The following is a 27,736-nucleotide window of genomic DNA, read 5'->3' as shown; positions in this document are numbered from 1 at the left end:
CAAAATTTTGACCTTTTCCAGAAAAAAAACATCACAATTTTTTGGCTATTCAATAAATAAAACAAATTTAGAAAGAGTAAAGGAAATGCGAGATCTTGGCATAATAATGGATGAGAAACTAGACTTTACGGCCCACATTCAACAAACTGTGAATAAGGGTATGAAAACATTAGGTTTTATATTAAGAACAATTAAAAACTTTAAATCTTTACAAATCATAAAACTATTGTACATATCCCTTGTTAGAAGCCTGATAGAACATAACTCCATAGTTTGGTCACCCTTCTACAATGTACATATTCATAATGTTGAAAGAATTCAAAGAAAATTTCTACGCTTCGTCAATTTTAAACTTAACATCCCTTTAGAACACATAAATTACCAGTCATTATTGAATCATTTAAATATTCCGACATTAGAAAACAGAAGAAAAATAAACGACCTAACCTTTTTATTAAAATTATTGAACTCTAAATTCGATTGTTGTGAACTCCTGCATTTAATAAATCTACACATACCTACACGAACAACTAGGCAAATATCAACATTTTACATACATACATCTCATTCCAACTATAGTTTTCACTCTCCAATACAACGTTTACACAGTCTTGGTAACAAATACTTAAATAATATAAATGTATTTGACAATAATTTGAACTTGGCCAACTTTAAACGGAGTATGTGCGAACTATTTTTACATACTTTGTAAACTATTGTTATCAACTAATTTTATACCTTCTTATTAACATTATCGTTGATTTGGAGGATTTTGGCAAATTTTATATTTTTTGTCGCACTTATTTGCACTCTATCATACCTAATTTTTTAAACTCTTATATTTTATGTAACCTATATTTTGCTAAATCTGACATTTTTATATGTAATCTATATGTATTTTTTTTTAATATAAAATGTATAACTAAAAAAATAAAGATGTACATTATTATATGTAAAAGCCCTATGGGCGTTTAAATGAAATAAATAAAAATAAAATAAATAAACTGCTCCCAACCGTCTGGAGCCAGTGGTACTATGGTATCCCAACTGTGGTATGTGGCGAAGCTGAAGGTGGCGAGGAGGGGAAGGAGAGGGGAAGAGGAAAATGTTGAAGTGGGGAAGATTCGAAATTGTCACAAGTCTGTACTAAAATTCTTAGGATCTATACATATTTATTTCTATCACAGAATTTTATTTAATTAAATAATGCCCCAGTGCTTAGCTATAATAGGGCTTACTGTCACAGCCTAGGAAAGTAGGCAGATATGGGAGAGGAATCTCTGTCGTCTTTACGTTTAAAGTTACTCTTGTCCGGTTGGTAGGTCCGGCTGACGGGTCTGTTTGTGTTTCTGTTCTCTTTATTGTTTCCGGCACTCTTCACCGTCCCGGATTTAGAAGAATCTGGAAAAAAATATAACATGAATAAACAGTCAGCGTTTCATACTACATATTGCATTGTAGGTAGGCACAAAAACTCCATGAATCTTTGAAACAAAATTAAAAAATGATGGTAATTTTATTCCGGAACGTATGCAGGGGTAGTAAGTGCAATGCAATACATACCATAGTTGACGGAAATAACAATACTTAAAATGACAAAAAAAAATTCCTTTATTTATATAATGAGAGTCTGTGACAGGCGGCGTGGATTTTATTTTAATACAAATCTACAGTTTTATTCCGAGATTGATAAAATTTTGCATACTTGAGCTTCAAAACAAGAAGAAAGTCACTGTCTATATGGGATTTCTAAAAACCACCCCGATCTCCCTTTCCCACCCCTATAGTAGAATTCTGATACTTGATGAAATTTTGCACAAAAGAAGTTCAAAATAAGAGAATAATCATTACTGATTTAGAAAAACTCTGCGTAAAGCCCGGGCTTTCAGCTAGTTAACAGCTAGCAAAATAAAAAATCGTTTTTGGAGGATATTTGACCGTCTACTGCAGGGGTGCTCAAACTTGAACTACTGGCGATCTACCTCAATATTATTAGATTCCGATCGATCGACTCTGAGAGGCTGCAAGTATGTGTGATGCAGGATTGTCGTCTATGTAGGTAGGGTGTATCGTGGCACAGGTATAAGTATATATATAGGGACGTTGCACAATTGCATGGCCACGAATCCACATAGAATTTGGAGGAACGACAGAAATTAGTTCGCAATATGCATTTTTTTTAGTCAAGGTAGGTGGAGGTCTGCACTAAAATGTCAATAAAAAAACTTATATTTATTCAAAATTGCAAGTTTATTGGTTCTTACAAAAAACAAACGATTTCTAGTTTCTAAACTTAACTAAATAATGACTTTGGATGTTGAAGCGTGGCACTGCATGTCCTCAGCATAATTTTCATACGATGGTACGTAATTACCGAGTGCTAATCGCAAGCAGATGACATATGTTCGTCAGTTAGTCGATTGCGATATTTTGACATAATTATCTTCATTTCAGAAAATGCAGACTGGCACAAGTAAGTTGACCCAAACATTGCCGTCAACTGAAGGGCGATTTGCCTTAGATTCGGATATTTATCTTCAGATATAAAATACCAGAACTTTGTGTCAGATGCTGTGGCTATGAGATGTATATCGGATATTATCTGCAATGTTCCAGAACACTTCGTTCAGTAACTCAGTCTGCTACGAGCTACAAATAAATAATAAAAAAGAAGGCATGAAAAATGGGAAATTTTTCTCGAGATCGACTCAAAAAGCACTCGCGATTGACCGGTTGAGCACCCCTGGTCTACTGTATTCAGAGTGTCGTAAAGGGGGACTCCATCCAGGCAGCCACGGCACTAATGATGGTATTCTTGGATTAGCGTAGTCTGTACCATCCTCTCATTGGTCGTGGAAAAGCTCTATGTAAGCTATGTAAGAGTACACTCCTCCTTCCAGGAACATTTCCGTAGTGCTGCAATATCTCGGTAGGTGGAATGGTTTGGGTTATTGTAGTGTTTGGTGTTCGGGCAGCTTCGGGTTCTACCGAAGATAACAGAACTCTACCAAAGGCCTCGGATTACATCGTCGTCGGGTGGCCAGGGGCATTCTATCGCTAGACGGCCTTTAGGCAACTTGTTACTTGTATTGTCAGTTTATTATATTCCGAATTAAACAACCTCCGTATATAAGTATCTACGACTATTAATAGATATATTACCAGATCCCTATCCTCGTTAGAATACTGGAGATTAAGGGCCCAGATACGATTTGTTACAGTTATTCCTTATTGTATTGACGTTCAGCATACGCCATTGGGATGCGGTTTAATCTACCCCCGGTTCTACAAATAAATAAACAAATAACTCACATCAAACTAACCTTGTGATTTGCTTCTGAGGCTTGCTTTCGCAGGTCTCAAATACTTGGGGTCTACGCTGTACTTATTCGAAACGGGTTTTACAATTGCATCATCTGATAACTCATCCTCTTGTGCCAGGTTATATTTCAGATTACTTGATTGGACAGGGGCGCTTCGTCTGTTATCCAAACCAGCTGTGTACGCATTAAGCATCTCGTTGTTGTTCTCCGACATATGTTTCTCACTGGACAGATGGGATGATAAGAACGGAGTGGAACTGTGGAGAGATTGCATACGTCCACTTGGTAGTGTTGTAAGATCGTTGTTCGACTGGACGGTGTCTAGCTTCTTGTGGAGCCATTGTATTACTGAAAAATCAAACAATCTTATGAAAGACTATTCGGCTTTGTCCGAATTTCAACACTGTTTTTTTGAAATATTATATATTTTATTAAAAATTGAAAAATGACATTTTTTGTTTTTAATGAGTTTTTATTATTCACAATGTACATTTGTTACGTATAAATTTTTTCATAAAATAAGCGACCGGTTTCGACACGTCTGTGTCATTAACTAGCTATTTTAAAACTAAATTTTTAAGTGCAGAAATATGGGGTTTTATTTAGTTTGGTTCTTTGGTGGGAGGGATTTGAAACAAAAATGATTATTGAGATTGATTAAAAACAAAAAATGTCTAGAAATTGTTACATAGTGAATGCCAAAGAAATACAAAAAATTGAAAAATGACACAGACAACAATATGGGGTGTTCTCTAATGTATGTACAGTTTATGCATTTCAAAGGTTCATGGCTCATGATGGAAATAACTGAATGCTGTAAAAATTAGATCCCTGAGTGGTACGTATGCTAAAACTACGTAGGAACAAATTATCTTGACAAAGTTGAACAAGTGAACAAGTTATCTTGATAAAGCTCCTAGATGATTTTTCATAACAAAAAACAATGATTCAGAAATTATCTATCTTAGAGATCCAAAAGGAATGCAACGAGCTTGATAAAAAATATTAAGAAAGAAACACTTAAGCTAGAGTTCTGAGCACAGCGAAGGCACTAGTCACTTCCCAAGGCCACAACACTATTGCCGGTGGACTCTCAACGAACGCCAACCTAGTTGTCTTGTTTTGCTCCCATTAATTACGCTGCGTTAGTATCGGTGTGTTGGAATATGCGGGAGCACATTTGTATGGTGCATAATACTGTCGCTCTATTGTGGCGACAATCATTCAGTATCATTGACGCTTCCGCTATCCCTATTTTCTCCTTAATGAGAGATTATTCATACACAAACTTTCATAATCAATGGTTCTTCGAATACACATAATTACTCTAAATTGCAAACTCAATCGCTGTACTCAGAACTATACCTTCAAGATGATTCAGGCACGAACAGCCGATGGACAAAAAAATGAGCGTCACGAGAATATGCATAAGAAAAGGAAAAAGCCGGGGATGTTGTTGTATGGTTTGGTACGGTTAAATGAATCAAATACTTGAGGCAGGACACATCACAATTAGGAATAATTGACAAGCATATATGCATGTGGATACAGCAAAGAGTGTGTCAGAAGTTTGGCATTCGATCGTCGACTAACTGTCGACCCCTGCGGAGAAATAGTATGGTGGTCAGTTAGTTATTAATGTTTACCTGAATGATTGTTTTTTATTGTTTCTTCTTTTTCTGATAGCATGTGCTTTTGGACTTCAATCTCCGACTTCAGCTTCTCAATCTCACTTTTGAGCTTTCCGATGTCTTCGGTTAAATCTTTTTCCCTCATGTGAATGTGGGCTATTTCGGCTGAATTACGATCGATAACCTTCTCCTGTTCTAGCGCAATAGCTGTTCTACACATGAGCTAAAAATTAAAATGATAAATATTGTAAGGTTACTGTTTATTTGTTGAAGATTTTCCATTTTCGATTTCCCTTGTCTAGAAACAAGGAAAATGGAAAATGAACCATTATTTTTATGAAACGGCATGTACAGAAGTATAGCCAATGGCGGCCAGCCTTACCAAACACATAACATTCATTGGCTCCGCCGCTTTGATAGTCTGCAGTTTGGTCACGGCTCGGTGACAGTTGGTACGCTTCCACGCCATATTTCCTTTTATTTTAATGTATTATCTATATGAAGACCCCAAGGCAAGAAGTTGTTAACTTACATTTTCGTAAAAAATGAGTTAGAATGCTCTCTAAACTAATTCGCATACGCTCTTTCCAATGAACACCATGCCAGAGCTTAAAAACGGCAAGAACATGCTTAAATCAATGTGATGAACATGTTAACTACGTGTTTCTGTGACATTAAGTTGATAAAATCAGGGCAAGAACTTGTTAACTACTAAGTTAGCAAGTTCTTGCCGTAATTCTGTAATTAACAACTTCTTCCCATCTACATTGGTTTAGATTTTTATGGTTAACATGTTATTCACTCACTTTGACGTTTACCTTGGTGGTTTTAAAAAGTTTTGCAGTGCGTGTTTTTTTATTTAAAAATCATCGAAAATGAGTTCCAGAGGTGAAAAAATGGTGAAGATGTGTCAAAAATTGATCAGGGAATCAGGTAAGCTGTATAAAACATTATCGTTCATCTTAATTTATCCTTAAAGTAGTTTGAAAATGGGTGAATCATTTTTGTTTTGGTGTTTTTCTGTCTAAAAGTCAACAATTTTTTATTGTAATGCTTATTAATTTGTTTCAGGAAGTGTTCAAGAGTCCACTAATTTAGTACAACCTGAGAAGCATTTAGAAATACCTCAAAATAATGTAATTTTAATGGATGGTAAATGCAAAAAAAAATGTTTCATCTGTGACTCTGAATATTCTTTTATGTTTTGAATTCCTTCATTAATTTTTGTTATTTGTTTTTGGGGTATTATGCCGTGTTGCGCTAACTCCTTCTTTAGCCAACGTTTCGGACAGCATTGCAGTGTCCATCATCAGGGCAGATGTGTTATTTTATATAATATATTTTATAAAATAACACATCTGCCCTGATGTGTTATTTTATATAATATATTTTATTAAATCCTTCATCAATGCTTTACAATATTTCGTTTCAGAAAGTGTTCAAGACTCTCTGACTGGTGTTGAGTTTGGGATATTATTAGGAATACCTCAACATGATGTCATGTTAATGGAAGTGTTCAAGACTCTCTGACTGGTGTTGAATTTGGGATATTATTAGGAATACCTCAACATGATGTCATGTTAATGGAAGTGTTCAAGACTCTCTGACTGGTGTTGAGTTTGGGATATTATTAGGAATACCTCAACATGATGTCATGTTAATGGAAGTGTTCAAGACTCTCTGACTGGTGTTGAGTTTGGGATATTATTAGGAATACCTCAACATGATGTCATGTTAATGGAAGGTAAACTTAAAGTGTTCAAGACTCTCTGACTGGTGTTGAGTTTGGGATATTATTAGGAATACCTCAACATGATGTCATGTTAATGGAAGGTAAACTTAAAGTGTTCAAGACTCTCTGACTGGTGTTGAGTTTGGGATATTATTAGGAACACCTCAACATGATGTCATGTTAATGGAAGGTAAACTTAAAGTGTTCAAGACTCTCTGACTGGTGTTGAGTTTGGGATATTATTAGGAATACCTCAACATGATGTCATGTTAATGGAAGGTAAACTTAAAGTGTTCAAGACTCTCTGACTGGTGTTGAGTTTGGGATATTATTAGGAATACCTCAACATGATGTCATGTTAATGGAAGGTAAACTTAAAGTGTTCAAGACTCTCTGACTGGTGTTGAGTTTGGGATATTATTAGGAATACCTCAACATGATGTCATGTTAATGGAAGGTAAACTTAAAGTATTTTTTTTTTTTTTTTTTTTTTTTTTTTTTTTTTTTATTTATTGTTTTTGTGTTTAATTCGTAGAACTCCATTTAATTTTTTTATAAATTTAATTTAGATTAAATTTGATAATATTATTATTAAGTTCTGCAAGTGTTTTAGTTTTTTATTATTGTGACAGCTGTTTCGGCTTACAAGGCCATTTTCAAACTGTCACAATAATAAAAAACTAAAACACTTGCAGAACTTAATAATAATATTATCAAATTTAATCTAAATTAAATTTATAAAAAAATTAAACTTAAAGTGTTCAAGACTCTCTGACTGGTGTTGAGTTTGGGATATTATTAGGAATACCTCAACATGATGTCATGTTAATGGAAGGTAAACTTAAAGTGTTCAAGACTCTCTGACTGGTGTTGAGTTTGGGATATTATTAGGAATACCTCAACATGATGTCATGTTAATGGAAGGTAAACTTAAAGTGTTCAAGACTCTCTGACTGGTGTTGAGTTTGGGATATTATTAGGAATACCTCAACATGATGTCATGTTAATGGAAGGTGTTGTGTATAAAGCTTCGGGCTTTTAGACACAGATGGCAGTGCTCTTAGTTTTAGCCTCCGACGACAGAGGGCGTCTCAGCTTCAGGTTAGGTTTCATTTGGAATCCCTCTGGCGGACCGAATCTAGCTAGTTCCGATAAAGGTTGACCAACGCGGTTGTATTGTACACGCGATATTCTGAATAAACCAGTTAATAACAAGTAACCTATCTTATTATATCTTCCATCCAAGGAGTGTTGGAAGTCTGTGGCAAGAAGTCCACGGCTGACTACCCTGAAGGGTAGAACATCACAGCTGGCGCAGTCGAAGGATAACTGGAGAATTTTTTTTTGTTGTCACACGGCAGCAAAAATTTGTCAACCGGGAACGTGAGGGCTAAGTCACGGGGTGACTTCCAATTGTGTTTTCCTTCGTGGAGAAGGGAGACAAGATTGGTTATCCAGGGCCGTGGAGGCCTAGGATCGACGTTTTCTGTTCTAGGAATTAAGAGGAACAAAGGAAAATAATCCATTGCCAAGGCGAGCGGTGGAGCTAATTTGGAACAATAAAACATTGCCAGGACGTGCGGTGTTTGCAGCATCTATCTATTGCCAAGGCGAGCGGTGGATAATAACAACTTTTGAAGGAATTTCTGGAACATTGGCGGCGCAGAGAAGAGTTCCTGAGTTAAGTAGTTGTTTTTTTTGTTGGAGGTTATTGTTCCGGGTTTTGTTTTTTTTCTTGTGTGTTTTTATTGTGGTCTGTGCTTCGTGTAGATATGGAATCGGGAAGAATTCCGAGTTTTAATCATCTCGAGGGAGATTGGTTCGTGTTTAAGCTTCGTCTAGAACAGTTTTTCGTTATAAATGATGAGATTAACGCGGATAAAAAAAGGGCGTTTCTGTTAAATCTTTTGGAGCCGGATACACTCTCTTTGTTGATAAATTTGTGTTTTCCACTTAGAGTTACGGACGTTTCATTTGAAAAATTATGGGCACTTCTTGAAAAACATTGTAGTAAAAAGCGTTCAGTATTCAAAGAACGCGAAGTATTTTTTTCAGCAAGACAAGAGGCGGGCGAGTCCATTAAAGATTTTGGGGTTAGATTACGGTCTTTGTCAACTTATTGTGAGTTTGAAGCTAGGTTGGAGAAAAATTTAGTAGATATGTTTGCCATTGGATTATCACCGGGTCGCATTAAAGACAAGATTTACTTGGAAGGGCTGAAATTGTCACTTAGCGAACTAGAGGAAATAGCTAATAGTATGTCAGTTTTAGACGTTCCAAATAATTCAGTTAAATCAGAGGTTAACATCATCAGTAAGAATACTAGCAGTAGGCATTTTTCTAAGGGCAATAAACAAAAGTTTGCCGCGAGTTCATCTGTAAACAAACCGACGTATACAGTACCATCGGGTGCGAAAACCCAGTGCCGAATTTGCAAGAAAACGGGTCATTGTACTAATTCATGCAAATTTCGCAATGCGAGATGCTACAAATGCAATGAAGTAGGTCATCTGCAAAAATATTGTGTGAATAATAACTTTTCAAATAGTGTAAATCCAATTGTTGAGGATTTTTGTTGTAATAATCATGTGATAGCTTCAATAAAACCGTTCACAGCAGACATTATAATTAACGACAAGCATTTTAGAGCGATGGTCGATTCGGGATCTTCGTTAAGTGTAATGCAGGAAGAAATCTTTAAGCGTCATTTTGGTTCATTAAAATTATTGGCGGATAACCGTATCATTACTGGGTACGCAGGGAATCCTTTGAAAGTTATTGGCAAAGTTATTTTGGATGTGAAGTTCAAAAATAAAAACAATAATGTTACATTTATAATTGTTGCGGGAGGTTCAGATCTAATTGTAGGTAGAGATTTCATGGATATTTTTGGGTTAGAAATCGCTTCAGTACAAAATACAATTAATTCGGTGGACCCTGAAGAGGAATATAAGGATAATTTTATTCGTGAATTTCCGGATCGATCGGAAGACGATCTAGGTTCCGATTTCATAGGCTATATAGAAAAGTGTGAACACTTAGATGTAAAGCGTATAATCGCAGCGACAGTCTCAGACCCAGAAATTCAAGGAATTTTAGGGCATCTTCGTAGAGGGTGGCCCAAGTGGGTAAATCGCGATAGTTTTTTATGGAAATTCTGGATTAAAAGGAATGAATTATCTATTGAAAATGATTGTTTGTTTTGGCAACATAGAATTATAATTCCAAGTTCGCTTCAGAATATAGTTTTAGATTTGTTACACAGATCGCATTTGGGCATTGTAAAAATGAAGGGATTAGCCAAAGGTTATTTTTGGTGGCCGTCAATGAACAAGGACTTAGAGAAAATAAAGTTGCAAAGATTGTGCAGCAGTTAGGCCGTTACCACCTAAGAGTCATTTATCAGTCTGGCCTAATTCAGGATCAGCATGGAAGAGGCTGCATCTGGATTATTGTGGGCCAATTTCGGGGAAAATGTTTTTAGTTATTTGCGACGCTTTCTCAAAATGGGTAGATTGCGTGGAAATACCGAAAGCAGACTCAAGTCATACGATTAATGAGTTCAAGGGCGGATCCAGCTTTGGCGCCAGGGGGGGGTCACGTAGTCGTGGTCAAGTTTTTTTTTTTTTTAAAGAAAGACAAACATTCCCGGGTTACGAATAACCCAACAATAACTCCTACCACTACCACAGAAAGCCGAAAATGCTTGCTTGTGTTGTGATGGAGGACTTAGGTCCGGTCAGTTACAGTTACAAGAAGTTATAATTTAATTTTGATAATAATATATACAAATATTCTAAGACGTTCCGTATTTTTTTTTAATCGTATTTTTGAAACCCTGGTGATTTTTTTAAAATTTCAACTCGAAAAATCAGACAATTTTTTATAAACCGGAAAGACGGGACATAATTTTATATGTGCAAAAAAACGGTAATTAACTAGCCGAAAGTCATTTAAAAAAGAACGTTTTCCACACGAATGTCACAAAAATGGCATGAAATTGTACGGAGTTCTGTTCATAACATCTGTCAAAACACCGCCATCTTTAGCAAAAAGCATAAATATACCAAACATTACCAAATCACCTACTCATGCAAAAAGTTGTAAGGTTAAGTGGTTAAGTTCGCAGAGAACAAACAATAAATCTAGTGAACGTTAAACGTCAAATTCAAAAATTCGCCGGATATCAAAGTGTTGCCGTATAAAAAAAATAATCAGTGTGGAATTTTACAAAATTAAGCGAACATAATCGGAGACGGAACATTTTCATGTAAATCATTCAAAATCCATCATTAAAAATAATACTATGCATTTCTAAAAAAAATTACTAACGTTTTCGTAATCTTAGTAAAAAAATTAACCACACTTTTAGCCTTCATTTTAATTGATTCTGAAGAATTTGTTACAAATATTAAAAATGTGTCCAATTCCGAAGTTATTAATTCATCATCTAGAAAAATAAAATCTGGTACTTACCGCTAAGTCCGCTAACTTTATAGTTATACACGGGTTATAAAGTTTTAAAATCGTTGAACGTAAAATATATTAATTGTAAGGTATTGTTTTATTAATCTAAAATATAAATAACTTGCATCCCTCGTGCGGCATAATTTTATTTTTTTTAAATTCAATTATAATTTCGCCGAAATAAATTAAAATGTTAGCCTTGGGCAAAACCTCGATGAACGAGGTTGTGTCTCGCCTTAAGAATTGCTTTAGGAAGTATAGGAAGGCTGGTAATTCGCGCGGGCGCGTTAGACCTGTCCAGACCTGTCAAAAAACTTCCGAAAGAATAAGTTCTGTAACTTACTAAAATTACGTTAAGTGACTTTTGGTGTCGTTTACATTGGGAATTTGGCCAAACTCGCCTTCAAGAGCGATTTACAGGAAAAAAAACTTACGAGTCTAACCCCAGCCTTAGAACATTAACAAATAACATTTGAGTTTAAACACACATACACTGGCATAATGAAGAAACTGATTAGATTACTTACCATTTCTTGTAATGAATTGAATTTGCAGCAACAATTTTTAAGAACACTATTACTTATATTGGAACTTATTTTTTTTAACTTAGTAAACAAATAAAAGTAAACACTTTATTAATAAAGTTTAGTCGTTCCGATTGAGGTTAGGTTTTGCTAGACGCTAGACGTTAGTCGAAACAAAGCGCGCGCAAGCGTCACACGTGGTTACACGAAATGTGTCATAATAATATGAAAGGTGGCGGCCGAAGCGCGCGCCGGTGGCGGTGCGCGGTGACGCGGTAACATTCAAATTTGCGATGCCTTCGTTCCCGAATAATGCGTTTGCCGTCAAACAAAGTATTATATTAAATTAATTAAATATTGAAAGTACTTAAATAAAATTTATATTGTGACAAAAAATATATAAAAACATTATGTTTAACAATTTTAATTAGTGGTCCACCTAGGTCCTGGATGGGCCCAGGACCTAGGTAGTCATGACCCCCCCCTGGGCTGGGATCCAGGGGGGGGGTCATGACCACCGTGACCCCCCCCCTGGATCCGCCACTGAATGAGTTGAAGAGAATTTTTTCAAATTTTGGGTACCCGGACTGTATTGTAACTGATAATGGAACCGTTTTTACTAGTCAGGAGTTCAAAGATTTCTTAGAGTATAATAATATTGAGTTTTTAACAACGCCAGTGCGTCATCCCCAAAGCAATGGGCAGGCAGAAAACTCGGTAAAAACAGTGAAGAATTTTTTAAAGAAAATTCTTGTTAATAACGTATTTAAGTCAAATTATAAAGATAGATTATATGAATTTTTAAGTGATTATAGAAATATTCCACATTCCACAACTGGAATTGAACCCTCAGTGCTAATGTTTGGTAGGAGATTAAAATCAACCTTTAGTAGCCTTTTACCTAAAAGTTTTGAAGGAAACGTAGCAACCTCGACAGAGAATTTAGCGAATGCGAATATTAATAAAGGTCAAGAAAATCAGTTTAGGAATTTCGGTGGGGTTGTTTGTAGAAGTTTTCAGATAGGTCAGAAGTGTTTAGCGAGAGACTTCAGACAAGTGAATAAATGTTCTTGGGCAAAAGGAATTGTTGGAAAAAGACTGGGAAAAAAACTGTATATTATTAAAATTGTGGGGACACAGATGTCGTGGAAAAGGCATATTGATCAACTGAGAGGATGTCCGCAGCATAGAAAGGAAGAGGCAGAGAGTGAACCTTTCGCGTCTGATATGACGAAATGCTGGGCAGATGAGGTTGACACGTCACTCCTTTTGAGAGATTTTAACCGGAGTTCTCTTGATTTCAGGTCTCCAGGGAGAAACAGAAGCCCACCACAAAATGAACCAGCACCATGGGCGGGACGACTTCGTCCCAGACGTCTTTGAAATGACCTCCAGGGAAAGAATCAGCTACTTATAGAGTCAACATCTTTTTGGAGTAGAGTCAGTGCTTAATGAATTATTTAATTTTGTGTGTAATGATATATTTTCAAATATTTAGTTCTTGATTTTAATAATATTGATTTTAGTGACATCTGTTTGCGATTGTATAGATTCGTGATTTTAAAAATAATACTGTAACAATGAAATATCGTAGACAGGTTTCTAGTTAGCAGGGGGAAGATGTTGTGTATAAAGCTTCGGGCTTTTAGACACAGATGGCAGTGCTCTTAGTTTTAGCCTCCGACGACAGAGGGCGTCTCAGCTTCAGGTTAGGTTTCATTTGGAATCCCTCTGGCGGACCGAATCTAGCTAGTTCCGATAAAGGTTGACCAACGCGGTTGTATTGTACACGCGATATTCTGAATAAACCAGTTAATAACAAGTAACCTATCTTATTATATCTTCCATCCAAGGAGTGTTGGAAGTCTGTGGCAAGAAGTCCACGGCTGACTACCCTGAAGGGTAGAACATCACAGAAGGTAAACTTAAAGTGTTCAAGACTCTCTGACTGGTGTTGAGTTTGGGATATTATTAGGAATACCTCAACATGATGTCATGTTAATGGAAGGTAAACTTAAAGTGTTCAAGACTCTCTGACTGGTGTTGAGTTTGGGATATTATTAGGAATACCTCAACATGATGTCATGTTAATGGAAGGTAAACTTAAAAATACTTTATTGTGACACTAAATTCGTTTGAACATTGAACTAAAAATGATTATTTTATTGTACTTTGTATTTTCAGAAGATAATCAGAATAGTCTAGAGTATATCGCTACTACCACTGGTACAGGAGATATAATTTTGGAATACGTACAACAAGATGAGATACTCAATACTTTAAATCAAACTGGTGAGGATAAGGCTTTATAACTTGAATTGAATTTTATTTTACTGGTTTACATGTAATGAAGATTAAATTATTATTTTCAGATGCAGCTATTGCTTTGGAAAGCAGTGTAGGACAATATACTGAGGACGCTGAAAGCGAAATTGAAAACAATTTAAACGTTTCTAATATAGAAAACAGTCATTTAGAAGGTAATTTGTCTTGCTGTACCTAGGTATATAATTTCAGATTAACTTTAAAAAAAAATCATTTTTGACTGTTCGCTAACTGATATGAATGTGTGTATTATTTTCAGGCACTAAAAAGAGTAGGAAGAGGCCCAAGCTAGGGCGAGCAAGAGAAATAGCGCGGAACGCTAGGATGAGAGGTGATTCTTATGTTAATTATAAAAAAAACCTTAAACCTGCTAAAACATCAAAACTGGAAGAAAATCTTTGTGTTAGCAACTGCAGATTGAAATGTCATTTAAGATTTAATGCCGAAGTTAGGCAAAAACTCTTTCTAGAGTTTTATTCACTACGTTCAGAAGCCCGATCAACTTTGTTATTGAGATCGATGAATATTAAAAATATAACCAGGATCACTTCGGCCAAACGATCCTGCAATATTACATACTCTGTTTCAATATGTACAAGGAAATAATGAACAAGTTTGCAAACCAGCCTTACAATCCATTTACCAAATAGGTAGAGGCAGATTAGATATTTTGAGGAGAAAAGTAGCTGCAGGAGTTTCATCACCAGCAGTAAGTCACAGAGGTCGCCACTGCACGAGGCCTAACAAAACACCAGATAACCAGTTTAAAGAAGTAAGAGAACACATCAATATGTTCCCTGCAGAAGCTTCGCATTATTGCAGGAACAAAAATCCCCATAAATTGTAACTCGCATCCGATTTGTCAATCCCAAAACTGTATGAGCTCTATAATATGTTTTGTGGGGAAAAAGAGTATGCCCCTGTTTCGTTGAATCGTGACACTAGGATCTTTACAGAGGATTTCAACTTGTCGTTTGGTGTGCCTAAGACAGACACTTGTGGGACTTGCGATAGCAAAAAATCTGACCAAATTCATGTAAATATGTATAAAGCTGCATTTGAAATGCAAAAATATGATAAGAAAAAGGCATCTGAACTTTATACACAATACAAAAAACACTATCGGAAAAAAGGTTAACTTTCAAAAAGGAATTCGCTGGATAAGAGTGGAGGAATTCGGGATTTATAAATATCGCGAATCACTCTCCGAAGAAGAGCCTTGTAAAGAAGTGGATCTTTAAAAAAAAAGGTGTGAAACATTATCTACCCCGCCAATGCTGTCATCAAAAGTGAGAGATAACAAAGAAATCAATGCGGCCAAATGGAATGATATCCAAAAATTGTTACCATACCTGGATGAGGTTTTTCGTGGATTTTTTAAAAGTCTCAAAAAAAAAATTGACACATGCTCTGCTACCTTTTCTTTTCAATAATAATTATTATTTAGTTACTTTATATAAAAAAAAAATGTTTAATTTGTTTGATTAAATAAAACAACAAGAATTTAACATGTTCTTGCCTTTCAATTCTGTATCTTCCTCACCTATCCCTGAAGATGGCATGAACATGTTAACTACATTTTTTTGTAGAAAACATGTTTATTTTAACTTTTAGACTGCGAAACTACTTAATATTACTAGATGTAATGTAAATTTGGTTTGTTTACTACACCATGAAGGATCAGTACATTGTATATGACATTCAAATAAAAAATTATAAGGCAAAACGCAAAAGTCTAAATGTCTCAGAATGCCTTCAATGTAAGTTAACAACTTCTTGCCTTGGGGTCTTCATATGTATTTACAAAGCTTCTTGTATGACAGTATTTTGTTATGGACAATTTGCAGAATGATTTTCAGTAAAAATACCTTCTCTCTGATCTCCAACAGGTCAACATTTTGCTTGGCAATGATCTGATTGGCTTTCAACAACTGTTCCCCGGTGGTTCTGGCTTCTGTCTGATGTTTGGACGCCAGAGTTTCACATTCCCCCAACTTCTCCTCGAATATTGCCTGGAATATTTACAGATATTTGATTAAACTTCATCTAGGACGCAATAATAAATATACGTAACTAACAAAATTAAACCCTGGAATGTGTGCAGCTGAATTCGATAATAGTCAAATGAAAATCTCCGTGGTTAACATATGACTCAAATTCAAATTCTACAAATATTCCCAAGAATTTCACTAATTTGTTGAAATTGGGGACACTTTTCTTAGTAGAGATTGATTCGGAGATGTGACATCAGGCATGTGAAATGGAGCATCTTTATTGATTAATTAAAATTAAATTCATTTAACATTGTTATTATTGTGTGCAGAAATTGTTGCTAGTGTTGATGCTAAGGAGCATATCGTCTATGAAAGTTCAATACCGCGTATGACCCAATAATTTAGAACAGCAAACCAGCAGACTGCTTGTACTCCGTTAAAGCTAATACCGCAAATGGACCATACCCAGTACACAAGCAAGCAAGAGCGGGGATATATCTCTAGATAGTTTTGTTGTCCCTCCTGAACATTTTTCCAAATAGTTCTTCAGCGGTGTTTGACTTACACCTTTGAAATGTTAAAATAAGATCCGTCTGAATAATATAAATACATACATGTATGTTTGAGTTTTTGATGTTTGTAATAGATTATAACAATTAAATTATTATCAGAATAAATAGAGTACATTTAATTTTGTTGTTACCTTTTCCCTTTTGACAGATTGCAATGAATCCAACGCCTCTCTCAACATATCGGATTTGTCTTTCAAAGTCTGAAACGTAACAAAAATGACAAAATAATATATCTCAGATTTATAATAATATTATGGCAGTTCCCATATATTATGTACATAGCAATATGTATGCTATGGTTTATACATGCCCGAAAATTTCAGCCGTAGTCGTCGACACAACTTATTCAAAATACCATACGGCAGAACAGATATTCTAGCACAGCATAGCATGACAAGAGGAATGGTGCTATTGAATGAAATCTCAGAAGAACTAGATATATATAATTCTTCTTTAAATAGCCTAAAGTTTTTTTTGTATAGTAATTATCTTCATAGGTGTTAAGATTGTCAAATTGAGAATTGTACAGTAATTGGATAATCTATCTGTTGTGCAATAAATAAAAAAAAAAATAAAAAAAATGTATTTAAATGCTGTAAAGGGGGGATTATATCAATACCTTCTCTGTGTCCATAAGCCTAGCCCTAGTCTGTTGTAAGTTAAGTTCCTTATCGTGATACTCCCGGTCTAGAGCTCCGTTCTGGTTCCTCCAAGTTTCTGCGTCAGACCTGACGGTGTGAAGCTGCTTCTCCAACGACAAAATTCTCTGGCCTTTGTCCCTGAAAATATATTACTTATTAAATATTTTACTGGTAACAATATTAAGATGGAACTGGTAACAATAAAGCTGTCGATAATGCAAGGATTGAGACTAGAATACGAATGCGATCCCAAGGTCAGGGCCCAGAATCACTCCGACCGCCTGCTAATAAAGCCATCCGAGCTCATTGTAATCTATCACTAACTAAAAGTGTTTTGTTAACCACGGAGTTTTTATTTAAAGAGTTTTTGAGACAAACTGGCCTTTAACAAAGCCATTATTTAGCATCAAAAACTTATCTCCACATTGAAACGTGTGGCGAATCACAGAACAGCAAGGATGTGGGAACACATCATATAGGTAGAAGCTTACTGAGGGAACTAGTAGGACCATGTAGGACACTGCCACCACAGGAGACACACTGTCCATTGGGAGTGGAAAGCGCCTAGCATGTTTCGGAACCAGAAGACCTCACCAAACACCCAACGACAACCCTGGTGAACTTTATAATACAGGAATAAGGTGAGATGTGGAAGAGAGCATAATGAACTTATGGCTAGAGTGTTTACGAGAGTATGTTAACCTATAATAAAAACATTTAAACTACTGTGAACAGTAGACCTCGGGTCCAAAAAAGTATGTTTTTAATTTTCTCTTATTTAATAAATCAAAACCAATCATAAGATTTGTAAGTAGGTACTTAAATATCTACCAACTCAAACGATATATTTTATGTAACATTTAAAAAAAATCTCAAATAAGGAACCATAAAATTTGTTCAAAGAAATGTCACTATCCACACTATATCAATGACAATTCTTTTTCAAACAGTCTTGGAGGTAGGTACCATAATATTGAAAAAATTAATTTACTGAACCATAGTCAAAGTTAGCCATCTATATAAGTTGCTTGAATAATGAAGTGGACTAGCAGTTAAAAACCCGCGGGTTTTTTTCTGCTAGGCCCTGCGGGCGGCTCTTGCTTGGGCTTCGCCCATTTTAAGTGATATTAACAACAGTTACATTTAATAGATAGATATTAGGACATTCACAAAGAGAGGGTGAGTATATATATTGTTAAAACACGGAACAGGAAGGAGTTAATTAATAATAACATGCTAAATTTACGCATAATAAGAATGACAGTTGTTTGAATAAATTAAATTTTACTTATTTGTGATGGATTATTTCAAATGAAACACTATTATTGACTACATGTCTACAACTGATATTGACTGTTATCGTACCTAATATAATTAGCTCATAGGAGACTTGCAGTGCTTAAATATGTTACAACCGTCAATGTCTATAAGTTGAATCAATATCGTTTAGTTTGTCACAATTAAAGATAGTTATAACAAAGTTGACTTAAATAATAGATTATTACATATTGATTAATTGTACCCGTGTTTATGAATAAAAGGAGGGTAATTGTGCGATGAGATTAGCAGTCGGTTTAATTAAAAGGTGTTAATTTTACTCCAACTGGTGGTAATTCTTTACCTACAACTGTTACTGTATCTAATAAAGTTTAAAGTTAGATTATATATACACCTTCATCAGGAGAGTAAAAATCTATATATAAAGGTAGATTATTACAATATAGCGCCCCTGAGGTGATATCTCACAAAAGCGGCGCTATGCAAATTGTCCAATAAATAAATACATATAATGTTTACATTTTATTGTGTATACAAAGAAGGCAAAAATTAAATATAGATTGCAATTGGGAAAGAAGAAGTGGAAGGAGGGGGGAGGGGTAAGAGTAGGCTGGGTTTATAATAATTAGGAATTACAATATCGTTAGACGGGAAAGACCAGTTAAGTGGGAAAATATTTAAAAGAGAGTTTATAAAAAATTCTTGTTAATTATATCTGCTTTTATATTAAACATGTTTCCTAATTTCTAGAATTTCAAAATTATTTATAGTGAAGTATTTAAAGACCTGAAAAAAACAAATAGCATATAACCATAAAACAATATATTCATAAGACAAATAGCATTTAATAACGGTTATTCTAATAAATTGATAGTTGAAATACTAAATAAAAAAGATAGAATTAAACAATGGCGTAGAATTCTGTTTGTGGATAACGATACTTCTAAAATTATATATAAAAACAATCCTGGTACTATTCAACTGGCGTTTTACACTAATAACAATGAAGAAATATATTCTTAATAATAAAGATAGCAAAATTCAAACAAAAAAATCAGGAGTTTAAAAACTCAATTGGGATGATTGTAATTTCTTTTACAAAGGTGGAACCAATAGAAACTTTGAAGTCAGAACTAAAGAATATCGCAGGGCTCTAAATGGAAATAGTGAATCTGAGTTTGCAAATCATCTTTTGAATAATGATCACACTTTCGATAAAAATTCAGGTCTTAAAATACTTCACTCAGGATATAAAGCATCGCAAATAAATAATTTTGAAATTTTAGAAATTAGAAAACATGTCAATATAAAATCAGAAATAATTAATAAGCAAAAAAAATATAAATAATAATAAAAAATGCCATTACAAAATGATAAGCTTCCAGAAGAAATCTTTTTATTAAACGCTTGTTAATGGTAAGTAGTCAAGTATTGTGAGCTGCATATTTAAATATTCGCGCCAGTCATTTGGTTCGTTTTTATACCGCCAGAGGTGCGCTCTGTCGGCCATCTATAGCCGTGCGTATCGGCCATATTGAAGGAATGCGTGATTTTTTATAAACGTCAAACATAATCACGTAACTGTGGATAATTTTCATTGTAATGTAATTAACCCAATGGATTATGAACTTTCTAAAACATATTTTCTTCGATATTATCAAAAAATTATATGAGCAGAAACGATGCTTTTTAAGAAATCTCGTATTATTATGAGGCGATCCTATTTTAGTATGAAATCGTGTCTTAATTTTCAAGTTAGCGGAATTTACCCGAAAGAGACAATTTTAATTTGACCAATCAGAGGGCCTACATCGTCCAGACTCTAGGACAATAATACTATCAGATGCAGCAGGTTTCAAAAATGGAAACGAAACACACAAACAAATTTATAGACAGAAGAAAGGCCAAACGGTTGAGTTAAAACGCTTCACTATGCTCAGTCAAAATTGTTTTTAGTCATTAGCTTCGTCCAGACAGTACACATATTCCCAAATAGAAAATAAATGATTAAGCTGTCAAAAGGGCAAAATCAAATCAAACTTTTCAAAAACAATTTTCAAACTTTTCTTAAATTGCGGCCATAGAGATGAACAGTTTAATTCTTCTGTGGTTATTTTATAGATTTGATTAAAAAATGTGGTGTTTTCTCTTTCTAACAACGATTAGATCATATTTCTCACCATTAGAGTAAGGGAGATACAAAAGCGAAAAAATTACCCGAAGGGGTAAAAGAATGGAAACAATACTTTATAAATATGTACGAGGCGTATCCAGAAAGTAAGTGTACTGAATTTTTGTAGGTTACAAAATTTTTTATTGAAACAAAAAAATTACATGGTTACCGTAGTACATATTTAAGCTATTTTTTGACATAGTCGCCATTCCTCTCAATGCAGGTGGTGAAGCGGGGTATCAATTTTTTGATGCCTTCCTCGAAGTAGTTTCCCGCCAACCCCTTCGTCCACTTCTCCACCTCCTCCTTTACCTCCTCGTCGGTTGAAAACCTTTTTCCACCCATGTACAGCTTCAGGAAGGTAAAGAGATAATAATCTGAAGGTGCTAGGTCAGGGGAATGTGCGGGGTGGTTCAGGACATCCCATTTAAACGAGGCAAGCAGTTCCTCGACGTTTTGACGGCCGGCATAGTCCAGTGGTAACGCATTGGACTGCCACTCCGAAGGTCGCGGGTTCGAACCCGGCGTGCGCAAATAAATTTTATTTGATTAATTTGTGTTATTTCACAATTAATTAATTAAAATAATATATAGTATATTTGCGGCACGTTCCAGAGTGGAAGATACTACCAGTATCGCCCTGGTGTAAGACCACCATTCAGAATTGAAACGTTGCTCCAAATGGCTTTAGCCGTGTTTAGTGACTAGATCTGAATAGCCAGGTACTTCCCCACCTTCCTCTTTCCCTTCCCCACTTACCTTCAGCCTCACAACATCCCCCAATTGGGGATGCCATAGTCTCACTGGATCCAGATGGGAGCAGTTGGGACTCTTGTGAGGCATTCACCGTAAAAAAAAAAAAAAAAGTTCCTTCGTGGCGTTGGCCGTGTGTGGTCTGGCATTGTCGTGCAGCAGGATGACTCCCTTTGTCAGCATGCCTCTCCTCTTGTTTTGAATCGCCTTCCGCAATTTTTTTAGGGTCTCACAGTATCTTGCAGAGTTGATGGTCTGCCCTTGAGGCAGATATTCAATCAAAATTATGCCTTGACAGTCCCAAAACACGGATGCCATGATTTTCTTGGCTGAAATTGTGGTTTTGAATTTTTTGGCAGAGGGTGAAGAGGTGTGACGCCACTGTTGAGACTGCCTTTTGGTTTCAGGCGTGTAATGTGCAACCCAAGTTTCATCTCCAGTAACGATGGAGCGGAGAAATTCATCTCCATGGAGTTTGCAGCGCCTCAAAAACTTTTGTCCGGCTTCCACTCGATTCAACTTGTGTTGGTCTGTCAGCTGTTTTGGGACCCACCTCGCGGACAGTTTCCGATATCCGAGGGTTTCTGTGATGGTTTCGTGTAGTAGAGATCTGGAGATTTGTGGAAACATCGCAGAAAGTTCTTCCACAGTCAATCAGCGACCGTCACGGAGCGTTTTTTCGATTTTTTCCACAATTTCGTCAGTCACAATTGAAGATCTTCCGCTCCTCTGATCATCATGCACAGACGTACGACCATTTTAAAACTCGTGATACCACTTGTACACACTCGTACGATTCATAGCTTTATCACCATATGCAGTTTTCACCTCATTATAAACCTCAAACGGAGGATTTCCCTTCCAAACGAGATAACGGATGACGCCGCGTATTTTACACTTGGCGGGAGATTGGATTGACATTTTTCACGAAACGTGTTATCGCGTCGACACTTCTCAACGTACTGACCTTGAAAACGGTCTCGTTGCGGAGGGGAAGAGTCAGGCTACACGTAAGTGTAGCCAACATGTCAAAAATAAAATTCATTCGGTCGTGAGAGCCTCAGTACACTTACTTTCTGGATATGCCTCGTGCTTTTACCAAACAGTTTATCATCTTTGTAATAAAATACTTATATGATAATGGTACGAGAAAACACACAGAGGGCAATTGAATTGATTCATGAAAGTCCTTACATGATTTGTGACTCCAGTGATTTGAGAGTTTCCTGCAATTGCCTGCACCTCATGGAGGCATCTTCCAACTGGTTGTCCTTCCTGGTGAGGGCTTCTTGCATGGAGTTGGCCTGAGTCTGAGCACACAGGTCGGCACACCTCTTCCACTCGATGCGCTCCTGGTAGATTTAGATGAAATAGCAAATAATTTTATATTTTCAAATTAAATTGATACTTGTGAAGTGATATTACAGTTTAAAATAAAACAATAATTACTTTGTATACATGGCTTTTATTTTTTATACCTATTGCCGACCAGGATTCGCACATAAAAATGGAAAGGTGATTAGACTAGACAATTTAGAGGCATTAGAGATAATGAAAGACAAAAACTCTAATAATAAAGTCATTAACAACCAAATAAAAGTCCGATAATAAAGTTGTACCCTATTGATAAATAGCACCTTTTTCCCACTCCTTTACTGTAAAAGCATCTGTAAGATATACATATATGTATTAGATATTAGACTAGTAGAGTAGTATACTGCCCCGACGAAGATATGGTGCTAGCGAAAAGCTAAAGGTGCTGGTCGGCAACAGTTCTAAAATATAAAAGAGCTGTTTACAAAAGTTGTTTTATTTCAAATAAATAATTTTGCATAATTAAGATTTTTAATTAAACGAATGGAGGACAGAATTCAGTAGTACTAAAAAAGATTAGCTAATGGAATTCTGATGCCAAATATAATGAATGGCACTGAGGCATAGAACGGAGGAAGGATGCGACTAAATTCAATGTAGTGGAAATCAGCTCCCTGACGCATATGTGTGGTTAATGTAAACTATATTGAAAGAGTTTAAGAAAGGGACCCATAGATGGTTTGGAACTGTAGAGTGGTTGAATGGAGAAAGAGATTCAGAAAAATACGATGTTAGGTAATTAATAAATCCTGATATCATTTCGCTTCAGGGGTAGGCAGAGAGAATGAAACGCAACACAACTCTGTCTTGGCATACATCCTTGCTCCATTCTCATTTATACATATTCACGTACATGCTCCTTTATTATTTTAAGTTGACATAACCCAACTCGAAGTAATTAATTCACTTGATCATGACTTCCTGAGGTGTTCCCGACTATTATTCCATTCACTTGCACACCATATATTCTCCTGACTTTCTGTCTCTGTCTGATTGTTGTGATGACTGTTTGATTGTTTCAGCTCGTGTAGTCATAACAGTATTAAATTTTATTTCAACAATACATACCTGATTTAGTTTTTCTCTTTCCCTTTTCATGACCTCTTGATGGTCACATTCATTTTGTATTCTTTCTTCCTTTTCTCTACAAAGCGCCAGACTTAAGTCTTTTACCTTAGCTTGCAGTATCTGTTCAGTTTCTTGAAACATATTTTCTTTGTTCAAAAGTTGAGAAGAAACTTCTGATAATTTTTTCTGTAAAAACATAATTCATAGAATATCATAGTCATCCAAACTGCTAGACTTGTCCTAATATAAAATTTGTATTGTCCTAATATGACCTAGAAAATTCCAGATTAAAAAGGTGTGCGAATTTCATAACGCCAAGCAGCTCTCTGTTCTATATTTTTTAATGCACAAGACCATTAACCCACCGGTTATTGAAATGTTTTCTAAAACCTGGGCCCTAAGTACTGAATTAATTCTGTACCGAAATTTTTAATAGTGTCTGCATCTACTAAATGTTGAGGCTTACTCAACATTTAGAAGATGCAGTTTTGATTTATTTTTTTAATAAAGTTAAATAATAAATCAACCTATTCAAACAATAGAAATAAAAATACTAACAAACAACTAATTTTCCATTTATTTATCAAGACAAACAATACCGTAAAATATTGTGGGAATATTAACAATATAAGTGAAGAAGGTGAAGGGTAAAAAATATTCGATGTGCGGCCTGTCATATTTGATGGACTAATTTACCTAAGGTCGAATTTGCATTCCTAGAAAATTGATCTTTCCGCGGGTTTATTTTAATTCATTTTGATAGACTTATTAATGAAATCACAGATATTTTTAAATGAATACCTCGATAATTAACCAATTCACCGAGAAAAATATAATCTGGTGCTTACTGCTAATTTTATAGTTTAAAAACCATTCATAAATTTATCAAATCGTTTTACCTAATGTGTTTTAATGGTAAGGTGCTGTTGTAATTAATCTTAAATATAAATAACTAATATCGTATTGGTCTGAAAATAAAGACTTTATAGTTACGAATTCGTCAGAATTAATTCAAATGTGAGCCTCGAGCAAACCCCCGCTATGAGAGTCTTAGAGTCACTTTAACACATTAGGTATTACAATATTATAACATTATAATATATTTTTCGACAGACAGCATTATGGAAAAAAGTGCCTGCCATTTCTCTATGACCGTTAGCTAGAATGATGATTTTGAAATGTAATAAATTCGTAAAGAATAATACATTGCCGACTTTAACTCATGTAGGATAAATCTCTCATTCTAGCAATGGAAGTTTAAATTTGCCATAGATATCACTAATATGTTCGTTTTTCGAAATTCTGCAATGTCAGATAGCAGGACTCTCTCACTCTATTGGGGAATAACTCCAATCGAAAATTGGAATCAAACAAAAGACACAGTAATCTCCATGGCTTGTCACATCAAATTATTGACTAACCACATTCATTAATGAAAAACTCTGAATGTCTTTCGAAAAATTGTTGACAGCTAGTGGATATCTATGGAGGTTTGATATCTTGAACGTTGTTATGGAAATTAGGCAGATTTGAAAATATTGTTTATCCTATTTTGGCGAGATGTCCGTCAGTTTGTGGTTTTCTTTTCTCAATCTGAAGCAAAAGGCCAAGGGGTTCGTTAAAAAATTATGCATTGCCAATGCATATTTTTGACATCTCGAACACAAAATAGGACCCGTGTTTGAAACCCAAAAATAGGTATGACTCTGTTTTTTCTTAATTTGTAACAGCCGCACCCTAATGCAGACATGAATCAATTTTCTTTTTCAGACTGTATCTGTGTTCCTGCAAGGATTGTGCGTATTGTGATGCCGTATAGACCGTATCCGTGTTCCTGCTAGGATTGCACGTATTGTGATGCCTTATTGGATCATATTATATCATTCCATCGTTACCTTAACTAACTAATGATTTAATCTATAATTTAATAAAATTACTTAACATGTAACTGAGTTTTTCATTTTTCTGTTAGAAACAGAGATATGTCAAAATTCACTGTCCTAGAAAAGAACAATCATAATTGAAAATGTTCATTCAAATTAAAGTAATTTTCACAAACGCTCAATTGTTTTTCAACAGGATAACATGTTTCCATATAAAAATCTGCTGTCCTTAGTAAATGAGCTATAAAGAAAGATACTTTAAAGCCCATTTTCTCAGCACAGTACTTTGTCAGACAGAATCTTGTCGTAAGGGAAAATTTTGCATTTCAAACATTTTTATTTTTAAAATAATATTTTAGTATAGTGAATGGGGTAGGCTCCGAATGAGAATTATTTTGTCTATGGTCAAGCCTTTTCTTTAAGATTTCTCTATCCTCGTCGATGGTGTGTGACGTAGAATTATTGCACGCCAAAAATGTGTATAAATATTATCATATCTGTAGTTAAATAGTGGACCAATTAGTCAAACAAAAAACCTGGAGTTAACGATCTAGTGAGTGCTTTATTTATGGTGCAGAATGACTGTTGCCAAACACCCGATTATCGCTCGGTGTTAGTACACGATGGATTATAAATAAATAATTGTTTACCTTGAGGGCGAGAATATTATCAGCCATATTCCTTTTAATATCCCCATCTGAAGCAGGTCCCGTTTTCAGCGATAAATGAACGAGTCGTTTAAATTCATTGTGTTCAATGATTTCTAGAAAGATTTGCATGCCAGCTTGTTGTTGTAACAATAAAAACCTGTAGAATAAAAAGCAACATTCAAATTAGTAATTGAATACAACAGTTGGAATATCAGTTTAAAAAATTGCAAAAAAGCAAAATGGATGACAGATACTTACATGTTTCCACATAGTGATTGCTGAAGAAGGCGTACCAATTGTGCTGGAAAAGAGTCGAAATCTATTAAAAGGCCTTGTTGTTTTTTAAGCTCATCATAATCAGTTCTTGTCACAACCAAGACACACAGAAAACAAGGGTCTCTATCATCCGATATGATTACTTTCTGAAAAAATAGAATATAAATGTGGAAGAAGGCGATACAATTTTTTGTAAATATTTGGAATACCTATAAATTTAGGTATACAAAATTCCGCTGCACGCTTAATACGCAAAAACATATAATATAATAATAGCAGTTGGTTTCAACTTAATTTCTTCAAGAAATAACTAATTATGTGGTGGGAGATGGTAAAAGATGCATTAAAGTTCCATTTTTGAAGTTAAGTTTAGTTTGGAGGTTAGAAAATACCCACAAATTATTAAAATAACCAAAACTAAACCCTAAAAACCTATTTTGTGCATGTTTACATAAACATCATACTTAAATAGTTGTCTAATTAGATATAGATAAAATCAAGTGTTGTATTTTTTGAAGGGCCTTTGCATTCAACGGAATTCAACAAGTTTATCAAGAAATTTACCAGGTGATTGGATTCTGAATACTTCTCTATTAGAAATGTCAATTCTTTTTTCATTTCTTCTAAAGAATTTTTGCACAAAACTTTGTAAATTCCACGGTGAAACACATTTTTCATGCCACTACTACACTCGTTAAAATTCATTTTGATATTTAATTGATCTCGGCCTGACTTATATATTATTGAAGCAAACAGGTGTCTCGAAGAAAACTTTGAATACCGTCAGACTTTATAATCTCAAATTCTCAAATCAACTGACAGAAGTTCGTTGCCACAACAATTTGTAAACAGACCATTGCAGACCATAAATAGACCACTCACAAACAGACCATAAACAACAACACACAATTTAGATTTTTCTTCGACGTGTTCATAGATTCTTTAGTTTTGATAGCCAATTATGGTTTCATAACCTATAGATGAGAAGCCTTTCAGAGGTTATTTTGCTGTAAAGTAGTATTAACTTTCAGCGAGTTGTTAGCCTCTAAATTTGACGCAAAACGTCATTACT

The 27,736-nt window shown here is 35.1% G+C and overlaps 1 protein-coding gene across 3 annotated transcripts; it reads right to left on the bottom strand.

The window, feature by feature from the left end:
* Positions 1-1,140: 1,140 nt before the first annotated feature.
* Positions 1,141-27,489, bottom strand: LOC149420273 (spindle assembly abnormal protein 6 homolog). Of its 3 annotated transcripts, none has more exons than XM_089636068.1 (11): positions 27,229-27,489; positions 26,647-26,810; positions 26,389-26,545; positions 23,856-24,041; positions 22,608-22,765; positions 17,188-17,347; positions 16,700-16,768; positions 15,871-16,014; positions 4,970-5,177; positions 3,324-3,671; positions 1,141-1,401 (listed from the first exon to the last, which is right to left on the bottom strand). In XM_089636068.1, exons 1-11 carry the CDS (start codon positions 27,367-27,369, stop codon positions 1,241-1,243), a joined length of 1,896 nt encoding a protein of 631 aa, XP_089492194.1. In that variant the 5' UTR covers positions 27,370-27,489; the 3' UTR covers positions 1,141-1,240. The 3 variants fall into 3 exon arrangements, with proteins under 3 accessions (XP_089492194.1, XP_089492196.1, XP_089492195.1); XM_089636070.1 differs by having other exon boundaries at positions 1,273-1,401; positions 3,313-3,671; XM_089636069.1 differs by lacking the exon at positions 1,141-1,401 and adding an exon at positions 2,575-2,649.
* Between the last annotated feature and the right edge of the window lie 247 nt (positions 27,490-27,736).

The sequence above is a fragment of the Hesperophylax consimilis genome, chromosome 10, assembly GCF_061612785.1.
Source record: "Hesperophylax consimilis isolate HC1 chromosome 10, BYU_Hcon_1.0, whole genome shotgun sequence".
Taxonomy (NCBI): domain Eukaryota; kingdom Metazoa; phylum Arthropoda; class Insecta; order Trichoptera; family Limnephilidae; genus Hesperophylax; species Hesperophylax consimilis.
The sequence above is the reverse complement of the archived record's forward strand: the minus strand, read 5'-3'. Positions and strand labels throughout refer to the sequence as shown.

Coding starts and splice junctions, on each gene's coding strand:
- LOC149420273 (XM_089636068.1), bottom strand. CDS start 27,369: ATGAATTTTAACGAGTGTAGTAGTGGCATGAAAAATGTGTTTCACCGT. Junction 24,042..26,388: donor ATAATATTCTCGCCCTCAAG/GTAAACAATTAT, acceptor ATGTTTTTACAG/AAAAAATTATCAGAAGTTTC. Junction 5,178..15,870: donor TGTTGGAGATCAGAGAGAAG/GTATTTTTACTG, acceptor TTTAATTTTTAG/CTCATGTGTAGAACAGCTAT.